The sequence below is a fragment of the Schistocerca cancellata genome, chromosome 5 (assembly GCF_023864275.1).
Source record: "Schistocerca cancellata isolate TAMUIC-IGC-003103 chromosome 5, iqSchCanc2.1, whole genome shotgun sequence".
In the NCBI taxonomy this organism is placed as follows: Eukaryota; Metazoa; Arthropoda; class Insecta; order Orthoptera; family Acrididae; genus Schistocerca; species Schistocerca cancellata.
In genome coordinates, this window is record NC_064630.1 from 580,340 (window position 1) to 599,339 (window position 19,000).

The 19,000-nt window shown below is 43.3% G+C and overlaps 1 protein-coding gene across 1 annotated transcript in view; it reads right to left on the reverse strand.

Moving 5' to 3' along the window:
- Window positions 1-19,000, reverse strand: part of LOC126188104 (cytochrome P450 9e2-like) — a 75,419-nt gene that overhangs the window by 42,483 nt on the left and 13,936 nt on the right. The window contains exon 2 of the mRNA XM_049929570.1: window positions 12,872-13,259. Within this exon, the coding sequence (XP_049785527.1) occupies window positions 12,872-13,256 (385 nt within the window). The 5' untranslated portion in view covers window positions 13,257-13,259. The remainder of the gene's footprint in view (window positions 1-12,871; window positions 13,260-19,000) is intronic.

Here is a 19,000-nt window from a genome sequence, read left to right on the forward strand (position 1 = left end):
TAGTTAATAAGTTCAATTGCGTGCTTTAAAATATATATAGTTTATCCTTGAGCATGAAAAAAACATCATATCTTTTCTTGGTATGAAAATATCAAAAAAGAACTAAAAGTATTTACAGAAAGCCTATTGGTATAGAAAACACTATACCAAACTCCTCTACACGTCCCACCTCTCATAAAAGAACTGCATGTAGGTCAATGCTATACGAAGCCCAGAAATTTCCTGTTCAACACACAGAACACCACCAAGATATAGAAACCACAAAATGTACTGAAATATGAATTAGATATGCTCCTACACCTATTAATAGGACGTCACAAGAGATAAAAAATTAATTGAACGAACAACATAACGTACACTCAAAAGCGACAGCACCCCAGCACTTAAATATGTAAAAATGCCTTATCTTGGTATAATGGCTGACAAATTAGCTAGGCTGCTCAAGTACACAGATGTAAAAAATTAGCTCAAGCACCAATAACAACCTAAGTGTGAAGCTTACTCACAACATAAAACCGCCAGATACAGATCTTGATTCAATTGGCATCTACAAAATTACCTGCAGCCAACGCAACAAATATTATACAGAGCAAACACGCAGAAATTGCAGAACTCTATTTAAAGAACATATAGACTGATACAGTCTAGGTAATTGTAATAAATCGGAAGTAGCAATACACATTAAGGACACAGGCCACCCTTTAAAAATTGAAATTTTGCACAAAATGAAAGTTTACGCTATTAATACAAAACACGGAGGTAGTATTCTTAATGAGTTAAGCGAATTCAAAAACTCGAAATTCTTCAGCAGTCTTAAGCCAGTTTCAATGCAATAGATTTAAGATGTGTAAATGTGAAACAAATCATTACCAGCATCTTGAATATCGCTGAAAAATACGATAATCGATAGGCCTACTCATTCACACGCTGCACGACCACCATATTGTATTAAGCGTACTGCGTTTAAATGGATGTAGAAAATTTTGTGCACTGAATTATGTCAAAAAACGGCGACGAAATAAATAGTACAATATCGTAATGTTACAAACAACTCCGCCATTGTACTAAGGATGCAGAACAAAGCTCTAATACCCTAAAAATCATAAGTGAAGAACTGTCAGGTAAAAAAGTGTATCATACGATTTTCGCAACGTAATAACTGATGCAAGATTCTTTGCATCAAATACCGGCTGTGGTGTAGACAGCTCTATACCAGCATAAAACATCACTGGACACCAGTTTCTCACCAACCATTGCCCCCTTTCCCTCCAGTTACCCCAACAGCCACTCCAGCAGCGACCAGTAAACAACGTGTGCTATGTTAATTAAATTTAAGACAATTTGTTTTCAAGTAACAATTTTCTGTATACTTACAAGCCTGAGATGGGCAGAACGTACTCGAAATGTATTACAAGTTGTTAAATTAAACAAAAAACAAATTAAAATAACTTGTAGCAGAAAATACCAATAAATAATAACGAGGTAGTGTGTAATTTCATTAAGGCGCAGGGGTGGGGGGGAGGGTCCGGTCCCCTTTGACGCCTCCTCCCGCTTTGACGACGACGCTACGTCCTTGTACTGCCGCCCACGTCCTAGCTGGCAATATTCCGGATCTTCAGCCCACATTACAACATGAGAAACTAAATGCTGTAAGTAACGGGTATAGACCACCGCAAGCGGACTTTCAGATTATTTTGTGGAAAGCATGGAATTTGTTCATGCCCCTTTCAACAATACAGCTCGTGGCGAGCCGGCCGAAGTGGCCGAGCGGTTAAAGGCGCTGCAGTCTGGAACCGCAAGACCGCTACGGTCGCAGGTTCGAATCCTGCCTCGGGCATGGATGTTTGTGATGTCCTTAGGTTAGTTAGGTTTAACTAGTTCTAAGTTCTAGGGGACTAATGACCTCAGCAGTTGAGTCCCATAGTGCTCAGAGCCATTTGAACCATTTTTGAGCTCGTGGCGCAGTATGAAGATTTGGAGCATTGGCTGAAATACGACTGTGGAGTTGTGAACCGAAAATGTTGCGAGTTTAAACTGCGAGTTACTTCTGTGTTATTGTTGATCTGTTTTTATTAAGGCGAAATAACGACACTGAGCAACTAGGAGCAGCGATTTCCGAAATACGTCCGTCACTACACTACCTTGTCAATTTTTTAGACTAGTAGCTATGATCCAGAGTAGAAGTAGGTGTGACACCGCCATGTGGAGTATCTCCACAAATATATGATTACCTCGAAAACTATTGACTAACAGAACCCAGAACATTATAATCTTGATCATCTTGTGCTACACAGACGATTCACATTAATATTAAAAGAGAACCACAAAACTTGTGGTAACTCTTCGACGATGTGACGGGACATCCTCCTCTAGCATTACTTTTCCGCAATAGTAGTTGTCGGTACCAGTATTATTTTTCGAACTTTGCAGAGCTCAGTATTATCTCAGTTGCTTTTCTGAAAACTTTCATACAGTTTTATACACAGTCCCCCCATGAACCATGGACCTTGCCGTTGGTGGGGAGGCTTGCGTGCCTCAGCGATACAGATGGCCGTACCGTAGGTGCAACCACAATGGGGGGGTATTTGTTGAGAGGCCAGACAAACGTGTGGTTCCTGAAGAGGGGCAGCAGCCTTTTCAGTAGTTGCAGGGGCAACAGTCTGGATGATTGACTGATCTGGCCTTGTAACATTAACCAAAACGGCCTTGCTGTGCTGGTACTGCGAACGGCTGAAAGCAAGGGGAAACTACGGCCGTAATTCTTTCCCAAGGACATGCAGCTATACTGTATGATTAAATGATGATGGCGTCCTCTTGGGTAAAATATTCCGGAGGTAAAATAGTCCCCCATTCGGATCTCCGGGCGGGGACTACTCAGGAGGACGTCGTTATCAGGAAAAAGAAAACTGGCGTTCTACGGATCGGAGCGTGGAGTGTCAGATCCCTCAATCGGGCAGGTAGGTTAGAAAATTTAAAAAGGGAAATGGATAGGTTAAAGTTAGATATAGTGGGAATTAGTGAAGTACGGTGGCAGGAGGAACAAGACTTTTGGTCAGGTGATTACAGGGTTATAAATACAAAATCAAATAGGGGTAATGCAGGAGTAGGTTTAATAATGAATAAAAAAATAGGAGTGCGGGTTAGCTACTACAAACAGCATAGTGAACGCATTATTGTGGCCAAGATAGACACAAAGCCCATGCCTACTACAGTAGTACAAGTTTATATGCCAACTAGCTCTGCAGATGATAAAGAAATAGATGAAATGTATGATGAGATAAAAGAAATTATTCAGGTAGTGAAGGGAGACGAAAATTTAATAGTCATAGGTGACTGGAATTCGTCAGTAGGAAAAGGGAGAGAAGGAAACATAGTAGGTGAATATGGATTGGGGGGAAGGAATGAAAGAGGAAGCCGCCTTGTAGAATTTTGCACAGAGCATAACTTAATCATAGCCAACACTTGGTTCAAGAATCATAAAAGAAGGTTGTACACCTGGAAGAATCCTGGAGATACTAAAAGGTATCAGATAGATTATATAATGGTAAGACAGAGATTTAGGAACCAGGTTTTAAATTGTAAGACATTTCCAGGGGCAGATGTGGATTCTGACCACAATCTATTGGTTATGAACTGCAGATTGAAACTGAAGAAACTGCAAAAAGGTGGGAATTTAAGGAGATGGGACCTGGATAAACTGAAAGAACCAGAGGTTGTAGAGAGTTTCAGGGAGAGCATAAGGGAACAATTGACAGGAATGGGTGAAAGAAATACAGTAGAAGAAGAATGGGTAGCTCTGAGGGATGAAGTAGTGAAGGCAGCAGAGGATCAAGTAGGTAAAAAGACGAGGGCTAATAGAAATCCTTGGGTAACAGAAGAAATATTGAATTTAATTGATGAAAGGAGAAAATATAAAAATGCAGTAAATGAAGCAGGCAAAAAGGAATACAAACGTCTCAAAAATGAGATCGACAGGAAGTGCAAAATGGCTAAGCAGGGATGGCTAGAGGACAAATGTAAGGATGTAGAGGCTTGTCTCACTAGGGGTAAGATAGATACTGCCTACAGGAAAATTAAAGAGACCTTTGGAGAGAAGAGAACCACTTGTATGAATATCAAGAGCTCAGATGGAAACCCAGTTCTAAGCAAAGAAGGGAAGGCAGAAAGGTGGAAGGAGTATATAGAGGGTTTATACAAGGGCGATGTACTTGAGGACAATATTATGGAAATGGAAGAGGGTGTAGATGAAGACGAAATGGGAGATAAGATACTGCGTGAAGAGTTTGATAGAGCACTGAAAGACCTGAGTCGAAACAAGGCCCCGGGAGTAGACAACATTCCATTTGATCTACTGATGGCCTCGGGAGAGCCAGTCATGAAAAAACTCTACCATCTGGTGAGCACGATGTATGAGACAGGCGAAATACCCTCAGACTCCAAGAAGAATATAATAATTCCAATCCCAAAGAAAGCAGGTGTTGACAGATGTGAAAATTACCGAACTATCAGTTTAATAAGTCACAGCTGCAAAATACTAACGCGAATTCTTTACAGACGAATGGAAAAACTGGTAGAAGCCGACCTCGGGGAAGATCAGTTTGGATTCCGTAGAAATGTTGGAACACGTGAGGCAATACTGACCTTACGACTTATCTTAGAAGAAAGATTAAGAAAAGGCAAACCTACGTTTCTAGCATTTGTAGACTTAGAGAAAGCTTTTGACAATGTTAACTGGAATACTCTCTTTCAAATTCTGAAGGTGGCAGGGGTAAAATACAGGGAGCGAAAGGCTATTTACAGTTTGTACAGAAACCAGATGGCAGTTATAAGAGTCGAGGGGCATGAAAGGGAAGCAGTGGTTGGGAAAGGAGTGAGACAGGGTTGTAGCCTCTCCCCGATGTTATTCAATCTGTATATTGAGCAAGCAGTAAAGGAAACAAAAGAAAAATTCGGAGTAGGTATTAAAGTCCATGGAGAAGAAATAAAAACTTTGAGGTTCGCCGATGACATTGTAATTCTGTCAGAGACAGCAAAGGACTTGGAAGAGCTGTTGAACGGAATGGACAGTGTCTTGAAAGGAGGATATACGATGAACATCAACAAAAGCAAAACGAGGATAATGGAATGTAGTCAAATTAAGTCGAGTGATGCTGAGGGAATTAGATTAGGAAATGAGACACTTAAAGTAGTAAAGGAGTTTTGCTATTTAGGGAGTAAAATAACCGATGATGGTCGAAGTAGAGAGGATATAAAATGTAGACTGGCAGTGGCAAGGAAAGCATTTCTCAAGAAGAGGAATTTGTTAACATCGAGTATAGATTTAAGTGTCAGAAAGTCGTTTCTGAAAGTATTTGTATGGAGTGTAGCCATGTATGGAAGTGAAACATGGACGATAACTAGTTTGGACAAGAAGAGAATAGAAGCTTTCGAAATGTGGTGCTACAGAAGAATGCTGAAGATAAGGTGGGTAGATCACGTAACTAATGAGGAGGTTTTGAATAGGATTGGGGAGAAGAGAAGTTTGTGGCACAACTTGACTAGAAGAAGGGATCGGTTGGTAGGACATGTTTTGAGGCATCAAGGGATCACAAATTTAGCATTGGAGGGCAGTGTGGAGGGTAAAAATCGTAGAGGGAAACCAAGAGATGAATACACTAAGCAGATTCAGAAGGATGTAGGTTGCAGTAGATACTGGGAGATGAAGAAGCTTGCACAGGATAGAGTAGCATGGAGAGCTGCATCAAACCAGTCTCAGGACTGAAGACCACAACAACAACACAGTATGTTATATTTCAAGCTAAGATTTATGAAAAGGAATTACTTTATAAAATATTTTAGTTTCGCTTTTATAATCGATAAGTACTAGTTCTGAATGTACAGTTAATTTTTTTAGAAACATTTGAAGTTAAGAACTATTTGCACGCTTAAAATTTCTGTTATTAATTACACCATCCTGTACTGTTAACTATGTTTGTTTCTGGATTCATTTATGAAATAATAATCGAAATTAATAATGTAACGAAAACTAGTAGGAATTCATTTGTTAAGAAAAATTGTAAACCCTTTGAAATATTGTTATTTCCGCAGGGTATGATCGGACGTATTTTTGTATAATAGGCGGGAACAATGAAATTTCGGCTTTGTTAATGTGAAACATCAAAGTACTGTATGATATACCAAAATGTGAGAAAATTGTTTAATGCGTACAATAGATGGAAGAAGGTAGGGAGGAGGGAGGAGATTACAACGCCCAGGCTTTTTTGCGTCTGTAACGGATGCCGGAGGGGGCGCGGGGTGTCGGTGAACTCTCTGGCATTAAAATAATCTACTGATAAAAAATTATAACTTTCAAGAGGTTTATGTATTATAACTAAGGCAGTAACTTATAAAGATTGTTAATAGCTGTAAATGCTAGGCGAGTCAATAAAAACTGGCGAGTTACAATAGAAAATACAAATGACTGTGCTGGTATATTACACAAACTACTCCTCAGCTTCGTAACAGGAAACACACTTCACAGTTCTTTCTGAATGTGTGTTACATACGTGATTATGACTCGGTCCACAATACTGTTTTGGTTTTCTTAGATGTTGTATGTCTTCTTGTTTGTTTTAGCTTGTTACGCACAAAAAGGGTACAGGCCTTTCCCTACAGGAGGCTGATCTCCAGGTGTTGTCGTTTCTTCGATTTTATTTTGTGGAATACTTTCCACTGACTGGACGATTTGTTTAAAAACCTGCTTACATTGTCAAAATGAAACAATGGAAACCCCAGATTCGAACATGAACACTATATAGAAAAGACAGTTGCTGTTTACCATAAAGGTGACAGGACGAGTCGCAGACAGGCACAACGAAAAGACACTACATTAGCTTTCTGCCGAAGCCTTCTGAAGAAAAGGAAACGCACACGCACACGCATATTCATTCATAGAAGCAAACACATCTCACGCTCACATGACCGCCACCTCTGGCAACTCCGACCGGAATACTTGTTCCTGCTACCTGTCGATACACTGCTTCCAACCTAGCACGTTGAAGGAAAAGTTTCTGATTGCTATGAGTCTTCTCGTTCCATCTTGGATATTGCTGGGTGAAGTTTGTGGTTTGCACTGTTAGCAAAGATATCGATGAAAGAGTAAAACATTGATAGAGACCATATCTTTGTTCTCCTCTCGCAGGCGTACACAAGAGCCATTTGATCAACGGTATCAGTTCCACCTTTCGTGGAATTGTAATATGTATTTACGTGGGTTTTGAATCTCTTTCCTCCTTCAGTGCTTTAGTCTTGGCGCATTGTTGATAATATCAGCAATTTTAACTAGGTTTTGTTTTTATTCTGTAGGATACCAAAATAACTGGTGGACTACCAGTTGTTAGGTCTTGAACAATAACATTGATAAATATAGATCTCGATTTGATGCGTTCTTCATTATACCTGGAATATGCTTCCTGTCTGAGTGCAGAGTTCCTGCTGTAGTAAATTTATATAGCCTTGGTGTAGCTCTTCCGTCAAATCCACCGATGTGTAGTATCGATCTGTAGTAATATTTCGACCAGTATTTTTCACAGACACTGCCAGACGTTTAACGACAGCTGCTGAAAATCGTTCTTTCTCGGACAAACTTTGTACTTTAACTGCATAGCGTTCCATATTAGTGACGTGTCTGTCTACTGCGTCTGACATCACGCGTACAGTGATGCCATACTTGCCCGGTTTCTCCTCGTTCTCTGAGGGATTAACGTCCTGTAAAGTTTCTTGAAACGTTATCTTGGCTTTATATCCTTGTAAACAGGCCGACACGTTGGGTTTGATCGGAGATAGTGTAAAGTGACTGAATTGTCCTTATTTGCACCCTTTGTATCAGTATTCCTATAAACAAGTACAATGGTTTCTCATTAGTAGAAGTGACATTCAACCTAACTACCTCTTCATTTGAATGTTTTAGTATAACATTCAGCATGTTACGTGTAAACGCCAAGGCGTCTCCAAGAGAATGCCAAACAGTTACTCCAAACTCCTCCCTTGCCACATACATCAAAAATAGTTTTGCATAACCCCGATTCCTAGAACTCCTAAAGATAGACGTTGACTGTGGATATTGTATCACACAATCCCTTTGACTGTTCAGAGATGTCATTAAACCTGCCCAAAGATATATACAACCATGCATGAGCAGCGCCTGTTAGACGGAGGGGGTTCGACAGACGATCAGTTCCAGTCATTCCACCAGGAAGCAGGTACCACGTCTCGTGTTGTCTGTAGTTCAATTAAGCCTAAAGGGTCAATACCGCGGTTCGATCGCGTCCGTATTGTTACTTTATGCCAGGAAGGGCTCTCAACAAGGGAAGTGTCCAGACGTCTCGGAGTGAACCAAAGCGATGTTGTTCGGACGTGGAGGAGATACAAACAGACAGGAACTGTCGATGACATGTCTCGCTCAGGCCGCCCAAGGGTTACTACTGCAGTAGATGACCGCAACCTACGGATTATGGCTGGAAGGAACCCTGAAAGCAACGCCACCATAATGAATAATGCTTTTCGTGTAGTCACAGGACGACGTGTTAACGACTCAAACTGTGCGCAATACGCTGCATGACGCACAACTTCACTCTCGACGTCCCTGGCGTGGTCCATCTTTGCAACCATGACACCATGTAGCGCGGTACAGATGGGCCCAACAACAAGCCGAATGGACCGCTCGGGACTGGCATCACGTTCTCTTTACCGATGAGTGTCGCATATGCCTTCAACCAGACAATCGTCGGAGACGTGTCTGGAAGCAACCCGGTCAGGTTGAACGCCTTAGGCACACTGTCCAGCGAGTGCAGCAAGGTGGAGGTTCCCTGCTGTTTCGGAATGGCATTATGTGGGGCCGACGTACGCCGCTGGTGATCATGGAAGACGCCGTAACGGCTGTACGATACATGAATGCCATCCTCCGACCGATAGTGCAACCACATCGGCAGCATATTGGCGAGGCATTCGTCTTCATGGACGACAATTCGCGTCCCCAACGTGCACATCTTGAGAATGACTTCCTTCAGGATAATGACATCGTTCGACTAATGTAGCGAGCATGTTCTCCAGACATGAGCCCTATCGAACAAGCCTTAGATAGATTGAAAAGGGCTGTTTATGGACGACGTGACCCACCAACCAATCTGAGGGATTCACGCCGAATCGCCTTTGAGGAGTGGGACAATCTGGCCCAACAGTGCCTTGATGAACTTGTGGGTAGTATGCTACGACGAATACAGGCATGCATCAATGCAAGAGGACGCGCTACTGGGTATTAGAGGTACCGGTGTGTACAGCAATCTGGAACACCACCTCTGAAGGTCTCGTTGTATGGTGGTACAACATGCAATGTGCGGTTTTCACGAGCAATAAAAAGGGCGGAAGTGATGTTTGTGTTGATCTCTAATCCAATTTTCTGTACAGTTTCCGGGACTCTCGGAACCGAGGTGATGCAAAACCTTCTTTTTATTTGTGTATATTAGCAAGAGACTTCCTAGGTATTCTGGACTGTGTAATTATACACTTTATTCTGGGCTGTGTGATTACATACCTTCTTTCAAACTTGGTCACAGTTACATGCCGATGGTCACTACTTTACGCTGCATTACCTTCATCGTCTTCATCATCTCCAATGTCCACATTACTTTCCCGATCTGAATCATACTCCGTAACACCATCTTTCACTTTCATTACCTGAGTTAGAATTTTCATCTAAAATATCATTCAAAAATCTTTCCAAAGATGGTTCACGTATTCTTTTAAACATTTCTGAGTCTCGATGTGAACAGTAGTGAATTGAAGCAACTTACTGGAAATATACAAGATAAATACAGCCGAATGTCATCAACAATCACTTCCTCTGAAAATAAACTGATTGCGGAAATTATCAAGAATTCCAGCCAACAAGAACATAGACTTGCATCGTTTCAGACATTGTAAACAAAAAAATCTTACACAGAAAATTTTTCTGTATCTTGGAAACCTAATTAGTGGGGGAGAGTGCGGGTTGTTGAACGCATATTAAAAGTTTCATTTTTCTTGTTTCAAAGGACGAGATTCCTGCAAAATTGGCCGGCCGGAGTGGCCGTGCGGTTCTAGGCGCTACAGTCTGGAGCCGAGCGACCGCTACGGTCGCAGGTTCGAATCCTGCCTCGGGCATGGATGTGTGTGATGTCCTTAGGTTAGTTAGGTTTAATCAGTTCTAAGTTCTAGGCGACTGATGACCTCAGAAGTTAAGCCGCATAGTGCTCAGAGCCATTTTAACCATTTTTGAACCTGCAGAATTGATGACCAATTAACGTTTCGTACAATATTCAATAAACAATAACTCAAAGGGAAAACATTCTATGACTAACCCTGGCAAACATAAGCAGTAAGGAATATTCCTCCTCCAGCGTCCTAGGGTGAGGTACGTTTATGGTCAAGACAAGTTTCATTCAGTGAACATCAGGTGACACTGCCAACAGTGAGAATCTGTTATGAAGGCTGTTGGTAGTATCATACCATGATGTTTACTTAGCAGTGTATCCTCTCCTAGCGACGGGATGATGGTCTGTCGAGAGTGCGGTTTATCATTCAGTGATACTGATGGTCTCGTTGATCGGGACCTCACCACTGTCACGTGAGTAGGCAATCGATGGGTTCAGGAGGATCATACTCAGCCCCATGCTGGTTCTCGAAAGCTCCACACGTCCAGTGCTTGGGTTGACAGATATATTGATCGCTTGGACACGCAGGATCGCACAGCCTCGTCACGTTTCCTTGGTCACGAAATGGGCTTGGCTGTAGCTAGTCAAGTATGCACACTGACAGTCCGAGCTAGTCTGGAGCACGATGGAGTATCAGCGTGGCGATCGCTGTTGAGAGGAGAGAGAGGGGAGCGTCTACAGTGGTGCGACCAGCAACAACTCTGGACACCAAAGTGGCCCTGCGTCGTCTTTAGAAAAGTCCCAGTTCTGCATGCAGCGTCATGTCTGCTAGTGTATGCTCCCAAGAAATCGAACATTGTCATGTTTCTGTTGACATCGTCACTTCGGCTCAATACGTTGGCATGATGACACAGTATACAATGTGCTCACCTCTGGTTCACGCAAACAGTAATTTGGAGAGCATGTGATACATTTTCGACTTTTTGAGGCCGGTGACATGAGTCCTACTATTGAGATCTCCGTGACATTATCTTGCAGTGAGATATTGTTGTTGTGACCTACATTGCTACAGACGGTTTTCGGCTGTTGCCCTGGGCACAGCTTTCTCTAGATCTTTCAGCCACTAGCCGAGAGACTGGCATGTCGCCATTCACCAGCCTCTACAACTGATGAACTCTGGCATCGAGATGAAGTAGCATGGAATCTATTATCTGAACAGTCCGGCTCGAAGCTAGCTGGATTTGAGCCCTTTTTTGCTGCCGGAGGCTGCTCTGTGATATTTTGCTTCCTATGTTCTTTTAGATCACCTACAAATTTAATCATCACATACACCAGGCAGGGAGACCCTTCAAAGTTAGATATTAAAAGGACCTGCTAAGTAACGGTGGGGCAAATGTGCACAGTCCCACATGTGCTGAACCCATCCGCAACTTTTCCAATGCACATCATGGTGACTAGAAGACTTAGAACTTTTGTATAAAAGAAAGTACAGGTCAGAGGCTTGACCTGTTAGAAGAACGGGGAATTATTAAATATTTTGTTCACAAAGATGGGCCAGTTTCAAATGAATAGGTGTAATTGAACGACAGGAATTTTGTGGATAGTTTCAGTCCTAATCTCAATAACATACCAGAGAGATTGCTCGATATTCCGGATGACTATGTATATGTAATTTTCCTCGTCTTTTAATGCTGGTGTTCTGCTTATTCTTTGTTACGCTGTTAATGTATTCCTTGAAGTTTTGATGTTCAGATATGTATATTTTTTAATTATATACTGTTTTATCATCTTCGTTCCCCCTTCCCACTCTTTACAGCCTCCTTTTTCTCCCACTGGTTTTTGCTGCCTACCCCTTTGATTTGTTCACCCCCCCCTCTTTTTCCCCTTCCTCCTTTTCTCCCTTCCCCTTCATCTTCTTATTGTATTGTTTATTATTTATGATAACTTACAGTTTATATTCTTAGATTTTACCACAGTAACTTTCCTTGATGGTAACTTATTAATTATTTGTCATGATGTAAATTTTACGTAAGTTCGTAGCCAAACATGATCTGGTCTCAAATGCCATAATTTTAATTTTTAATGTTTGAAACTAGTTTAGTGTAATAAATGTCATCCACTAGTGCAAACTCTCCTCGCCTGTAATGTCATAGTGCCGTTTCTAGCCAGAAGCTTTCCTTAGCCCAAGCGTTACGTAAATGAGGCTAGTGCATTAGCCGTACGTTGGTGAAGTACTATTCAATGACGAGCACCATGTTGTGCAAGTTTTTAATATTGTGGAGGTGAATTTTACATTTTGCTGATACCGTTCAGCTATACAACGTACCTCCTCTACAACATCCAACACAATAAGGCTGAATAACATTTGTATTCGCAACGATTCGTTAGTGTAGTATGTATAACTTACCATGTATTCAGTGTTAACCGGTTTAGTCACCCTTTTTCTCCTGAAGAAGATATTTCATAAACTTTGAAACCATAGTGAAGGGATTTAAATAAAACGTTTCACCTGACAGGCTGTTTATTATTTCTTTACGAATATTTTATCCTACGGCTGCTGCATCAAACATGTGCAAAATTTTAAAATTTAGTCATCTATTGTTCCTACTATATGGTAAGCATACAACGAGGAAAGTTTTATTATTTGCTATCCTTTTTGGTATTGCAATTTTAATGGTTAATAGTGTATGTGAGCGTATTACCTTTCAAAGCGAAAAGCATTCTCGTTAGCAGTGGATTGGCCTTGTCAGTCGTAAAGAAGTCCATGTGGTCGGTGAAGTGGTCGAAATCCTTGACGGTGACAGATCGGATCAGTTCGGGGTCTCTGACCATGACTGCCGGCATCGTGAAGGAGAAGACGCCACCGTACGGAAACGGGTCGAGCTTCCGGTACAGGTCTAGGACGATCTCGGTGAAGGACTTCCTGTAGAGCAGCACGTCCAGCATGTTGCCCACGAGGGGCAGCGGCGGCACGGAGGGCACCCCAAGGCGGGCGAAGTGCCGGCTGTGGCGGCGCCACCACAGGAAGAGCAGCAGCGCGCCGGCGGCGGCCAGGGCCGCACACAGCGCGGGCCAGTCGGCCGTCATGTCCTGCAGGGATCGCCGGCAGCTGATCGTTTAGGCAATAATTAAAATGCGCATTGATTATAAATCAAATGATGATTTTAAAAGGATGTATTTCCGTCAATACTTAACATAAAAACACGTTTACCGCTGTTACAAAGAGGGAAGTTTGTCTCGATGCTGCCTTTCGACTGTGTACGTGGTGTTCTCATCAGCTCACTTTCTATAATCGAATATCAGCAGCAAGAAGGCAGACTCCAGGGTTAAATCACGCACTGACCAGCCAGAACATTGTGACCACCAACTTAGTACCCGGTATGCCCACGTTTGGCACGGATAACAGCGGCGACACATCGTGGCCTGGAAGCAATGTGGCCTTGGTAGGTCACCGGAGGGACGTACCACCACACCTGCACACACGAGTAACCTACCGACGATGAGCCGTCACACCACGTTAAATCGCATCCCGGATGTGTTCAGCCGGGTTCAGATCTGGCGAGTTGGGGACGCAGTACGTCAGTGGGAACTCGCCACTGAGCCGCCAGCTTGTCTCCGTCTCGTAGTGCAGGTGTCCTGGAGCCGCTGTCCTGGAAGACGACAGATTCGCGCCCTTCCATGGCAAGATGAAGAAGGTATCGGGAGTCATCAGACTATGCAACACTCTACCACTGCGCCAGCATCCAGTGAGGACGGTGACGTGTGCATTTGAGCAGTAGCTGCCGATGTCGTGGTGTTAACACTGGCACACGCGTGGCTTGTCCGCTGCAGAGTCCCATCGTTAGGAGTGTTCTGTGCACTGTGTGTTTGAACACACTTGTATTATGCGCAGCAGAGTCTGGTGTTAGTTCCGCTGCAGTTCGCCCCCCGTCATGTTTTACCATCAGAGTGCATATATTCGCTAATGAAATTCGTTATAAGTAATCCATCTCAATTCGCGAAGAACAGTGATGCTCATACGTAAAACACTAGAGGAAAAAATGACCTTTCCTATCCGTTATTGAAGCTGTCAGTTGCTCAAAAAGGAGTACATTATTCAGCAACAAAAATCTTTGATTATTTACCCAACAACATAGTCTCGCAGGTAGCAGATCAAGTTTTAAATCTAGCTTCAAATCATTTCTTTTGGACAACTACTTCTATTCCATGGACGAGTTTCTGTTTCAGAACTGGTTAAAAAAAAAAATTGTACCTCTAAATGTAGTTGCATGTGTAGAAGTAAAAATTTCAGTAACATTATTAGCACTATTCATGTGTGTATATGTATCTTCTAATCTGACTCGTTCCCCAGTCTGGCCAGCCTGCGACGTCCGACGTCTGTAATGAGCGGTGGCCGTCCAGCCTCACGCCATCTGGATGCGTTTCCACCGCGGTTTCCACAGGTGCTGAACATACTCACCTTAGCACTCCTCGAACACCCGACAAGTCGTTCAGCTTCCAAAATGCTCGTACTAAGCCTACGGGCCATCACAGTCTCTTCTCGGTCAAACTCAGATACATCGCACGTCTTCCCCGTTCTACAAGCGGACAGCACGCTTATGTTATACTAAATGCAATGTATTTGTGTCTGACTGGCAGTCATTCCTCGACAGATGATGCTGCTGTCGCCTGGACAGGTTTATATCGATAGCAGGTCGTTGGTAATAATGTTCTGGCTGAACAGTGTATGATAATACACTCCTGGAAATTGAAATAAGAACACCGTGAATTCATTGTCCCAGGAAGGGGAAACTTTATTGACACATTCCTGGGGTCAGATACATCACATGATCACACTGACAGAACCACAGGCACATAGACACAGGCAACAGAGCATGCACAATGTCGGCACTAACACAGTGTATATCCACCTTTCGCAGCAATGCAGGCTGCTATTCTCCCATGGAGACGATCGTAGAGATGCTGGATGTAGTCCTGTGGAACGGCTTGCCATGCCATTTCCACCTGGCGCCTCAGTTGGACCAGCGTTCGTGCTGGACGTGCAGACCGCGTGAGACGACGCTTCATCCAGTCCCAAACATGCTCAATGGGGGACAGATCCGGAGATCTTGCTGGCCAGGGTAGTTGACTTATACCTTCTAGAGCACATTGGGTGGCACGGGATACATGCGGACGTGCATTGTCCTGTTGGAACAGCAAGTTCCCTTGCCTGTCTAGGAATGGTAGAACGATGGGTTCGATGACGGTTTGGATGTACCGTGCACTATTCAGTGTCCCCTCGACGATCACCAGTGGTGTACGGCCAGTGTAGGAGATCGCTCCCCACACCATGATGCCAGGTGTTGGCCCTGTGTGCCTCGGTCGTATGCAGTCCTGATTGTGGCGCTCACCTGCACGGCGCCAAATACGCATACGACCATCATTGGCACCAAGGCAGAAGCGACTCTCATCGCTGAAGACGACACGTCTCCATTCGTCCCTCCATTCACGCCTGTCGCGACACCACTGGAGGCGGGCTGCACGATGTTGGGGCGAGAGCGGAAGACGGCCTAACGGTGTGCGGGACCGTAGCCCAGCTTCATGGAGACGGTTGCGAATGGTCCTCGCCGATACCCCAGGAGCAACAGTGTCCCTAATTTGCTGGGAAGTGGCGGTGCGGTCCCCTACGGCACTGCGTAGGATCCTACGGTCTTGGCGTGCATCCGTGCGTCGCTGCGGTCCGGTCCCAGGTCGACGGGCACGTGCACCTTCCGCCGACCACTGGCGACAACATCGATGTACTGTGGAGACCTCACGCCCCACGTGTTGAGCAATTCGGCGGTACGTCCACCCGGCCTCCCGCATGCCCACTATACGCCCTCGCTCAAAGTCCGTCAACTGCACATACGGTTCACGTCCACGCTGTCGCGGCATGCTACCAGTGTTAAAGACTGCGATGGAGCTCCGTATGCCACGGCAAACTGGCTGACACTGACGGCGGCGGTGCACAAATGCTGCGCAGCTAGCGCCATTCGACGGCCAACACCGTGGTTCCTGGTGTGTCCGCTGTGCCGTGCGTGTGATCATTGCTTGTACAGCCCTCTCGCAGTGTCCGGAGCAAGTATGGTGGGTCTGACACACCGGTGTCAATGTGTTCTTTTTTCCATTTCCAGGAGTGTAGAAACAAGTTGTTCCAGTAAATATGGGCCCGCAAACAAGCTCTACGCTAGATAATTATGAATATATAGCGCTTTAGTGAGTTAGGTGACTGAGGACAGTGTACTGAACATTATTTAATTTACTAGCACACTGATAATTGTAGCTATTAAGAGTAATATGTTTTCGATTAATTAGTATCTCCAACTACATGTGGCAAAAATAAAACATAGTTGCTTATCTTCCCATAGGCAGCAGGTGGGGTGTTGAAGTGTGCAGGTGTAGACGCAAAATGGTTAGTCTATACTGACAGGCGTACTCCAATTACAAGGTACACCATTGACCTCGAACGCTCGAGGCCGTACGAAACCATGCCTAGAATAACACTCGATCATGAAAAAACAGTGGTATGTGTCATTTCCAAGCAAAAGGTTGCTTTCCGCCACAAGTGCCATTTTAATACAGAGAAAAAAGGAAAAAGATATTAATACCATTGGAGGGAAACTATATGTAATTCAATGACGTCAGTACATCATTACATCTGTTTTCAACCGGCACAAGACACTTTCCGCCCAAATATTTTAAACAAACTTGAAACAATCTGCCCACGGAACGTTCACGTGGAGGCAAGGAAAAATGGAAAAATGATTAAAGAACGCATGAAACGTTTTCTAACTTCAGTCCTTGGAGAACAAGTGGAAAAGAGACTCTTGCTGTGTGATTCCTGGTCAGGTCACACAGATCGTACCCTTCTGGATGTTACCCTTCCCAACGCAAGTTTTGCAAATAAAGATGTTATGCCGAAGACATTGCCACCGAAAACAACAAAATATTGCCTACTTCTCAATGTTTACTTCTTCCGGTAATATAAGCTCTGTATCAGGACTGCTAATTCTGTAAGGCTACAATGTGCCACACCGCAAGTGAAGATACGTGATTGTTATTTCATCATCAGACTTCACTCTGTGATTTACAAACAATTTTGTGGACCGAAGTATACGTCTATGTTGTGTTAGGTTGCTGTCGCTTCTGATGAGAACAACCCTATCACTAAACTGTTCACAGTAACGGTCTCTAAAACCTTCCTACTGATAACGAATCCTACTTGGTGAAAGACAGGTTATGACATTGACATACCCATGCATCATTTGAAAATGTAATTAGTGTGGCTTTTGATATTGGACTGCTTAATGCGAAAGTGATTTTGAATGTAAAACAGTGGCTTTAACGAGAGGTGCACTATGTTCTCTTCCACTTTATTTTAACCACTTAATCGGAAACACGAAACTGCGCTATGAGGATTAATATAAGCACTGACAGTTACGTAGGATATGTGTGTTTTCCGTTATTATAATTATTTTAAGCAGGGGCATTTTGGCACTGTTGAATGAAAATGTAATGATGTACATGTCTGTGCTGCACTATGTTCTGAATAAATTAATTGTTACAGGGTAGAGAAGGGTTGGTGAAAGGAGAAGTTGCCATATTCATGAGAAATTTTTATATATTGAAGGATGCACATATTCACAAATTTTGCTTAGAGCAGCATATGGGAGCATGAGCGAAAGAAGTGAAAAATCAAAAAAGTTTTATTTGTAATATTTAGCAACACTTCCAGCTATCTCTAAGTAGTCGCCTCTCCGACTTAGACAACTGTCGTAGAGTGGTACCAGCTTTCCTATACCCTCTTTATAGAAAGCAGCCGCCTGTGATTTGCACCAATTCTCTGTGTTGAACTGCAGCTCCTTGGTAGCGTCAAAATGTTTTTGTCATAGGCAGCGGTTCATGTGAGTGAGGAGATGAAGAATAGAGGGAACCAACTCCTGGCTGTTGGTGGATGATCAAGCACATCCCTTCGAAAAACGTTGCAGGAGCATCTCCATTGAGCCTGCAGTATGTGACCGAGAAATGTGAAGAAGGAAACCCGTGACAGTTACGTTATGTGGGCTGCTTGAAATCAGGCGAAAGCCCTTAGCAGGACTTCACACTTGGCAGGGGACAATATTTTCTGGGCATCTTTATGTGCTCACTGTGCGCTCAGAACTGAAAAGTGTGGTGTGACGCAATACATGGGCATACAAGAGACTCTTCACGACACATATGCACAAAGCTTCACCGGATTTTGCCCTCGTAGTAGCTGTGACCGAACGTGAGGAAGATTTTGAGTTGTTAACTGGAATGGACAATTTATGTAACATAGTCTACCACTCCAACTGTTGTTATTAATAGTTAAAATAAAAATATTAGTTACAGTGACAAATGTATTGCGGAATATAAAGCTATCTTCAACCCAGGCAATACAAGATGTTTATGAAGGAAATGACGAGGCCTTCACAGCTGCTATTTTTTGGAAATGCTGGCCAGACACGGAAATGAAATGAATGAATCAACCCATGGGTCGATTAAAACACTATAGAGCTTTAATATGAACGGTGCTGTTGGAGATGGTATAGACTTGCAGCTTTCCTGCGACCCTTCAGCTGCTAACTGGTGGAGGAACATACAGTTTAATTTGAATGAGTCTCCTCTTCTCTCAATGTTATATCAATTTGGGTTGGGAATTGGAGAAAATGTTCTTCCAACAGCCACATTCAGCAGAGTTTTGACTTGAATGGAAAATACAGTAGACACATGACTTTGACTCATTTGCTTATTTCACCTAAGACTTGAACATCTCTAGCTTTTTCCGTGAGATT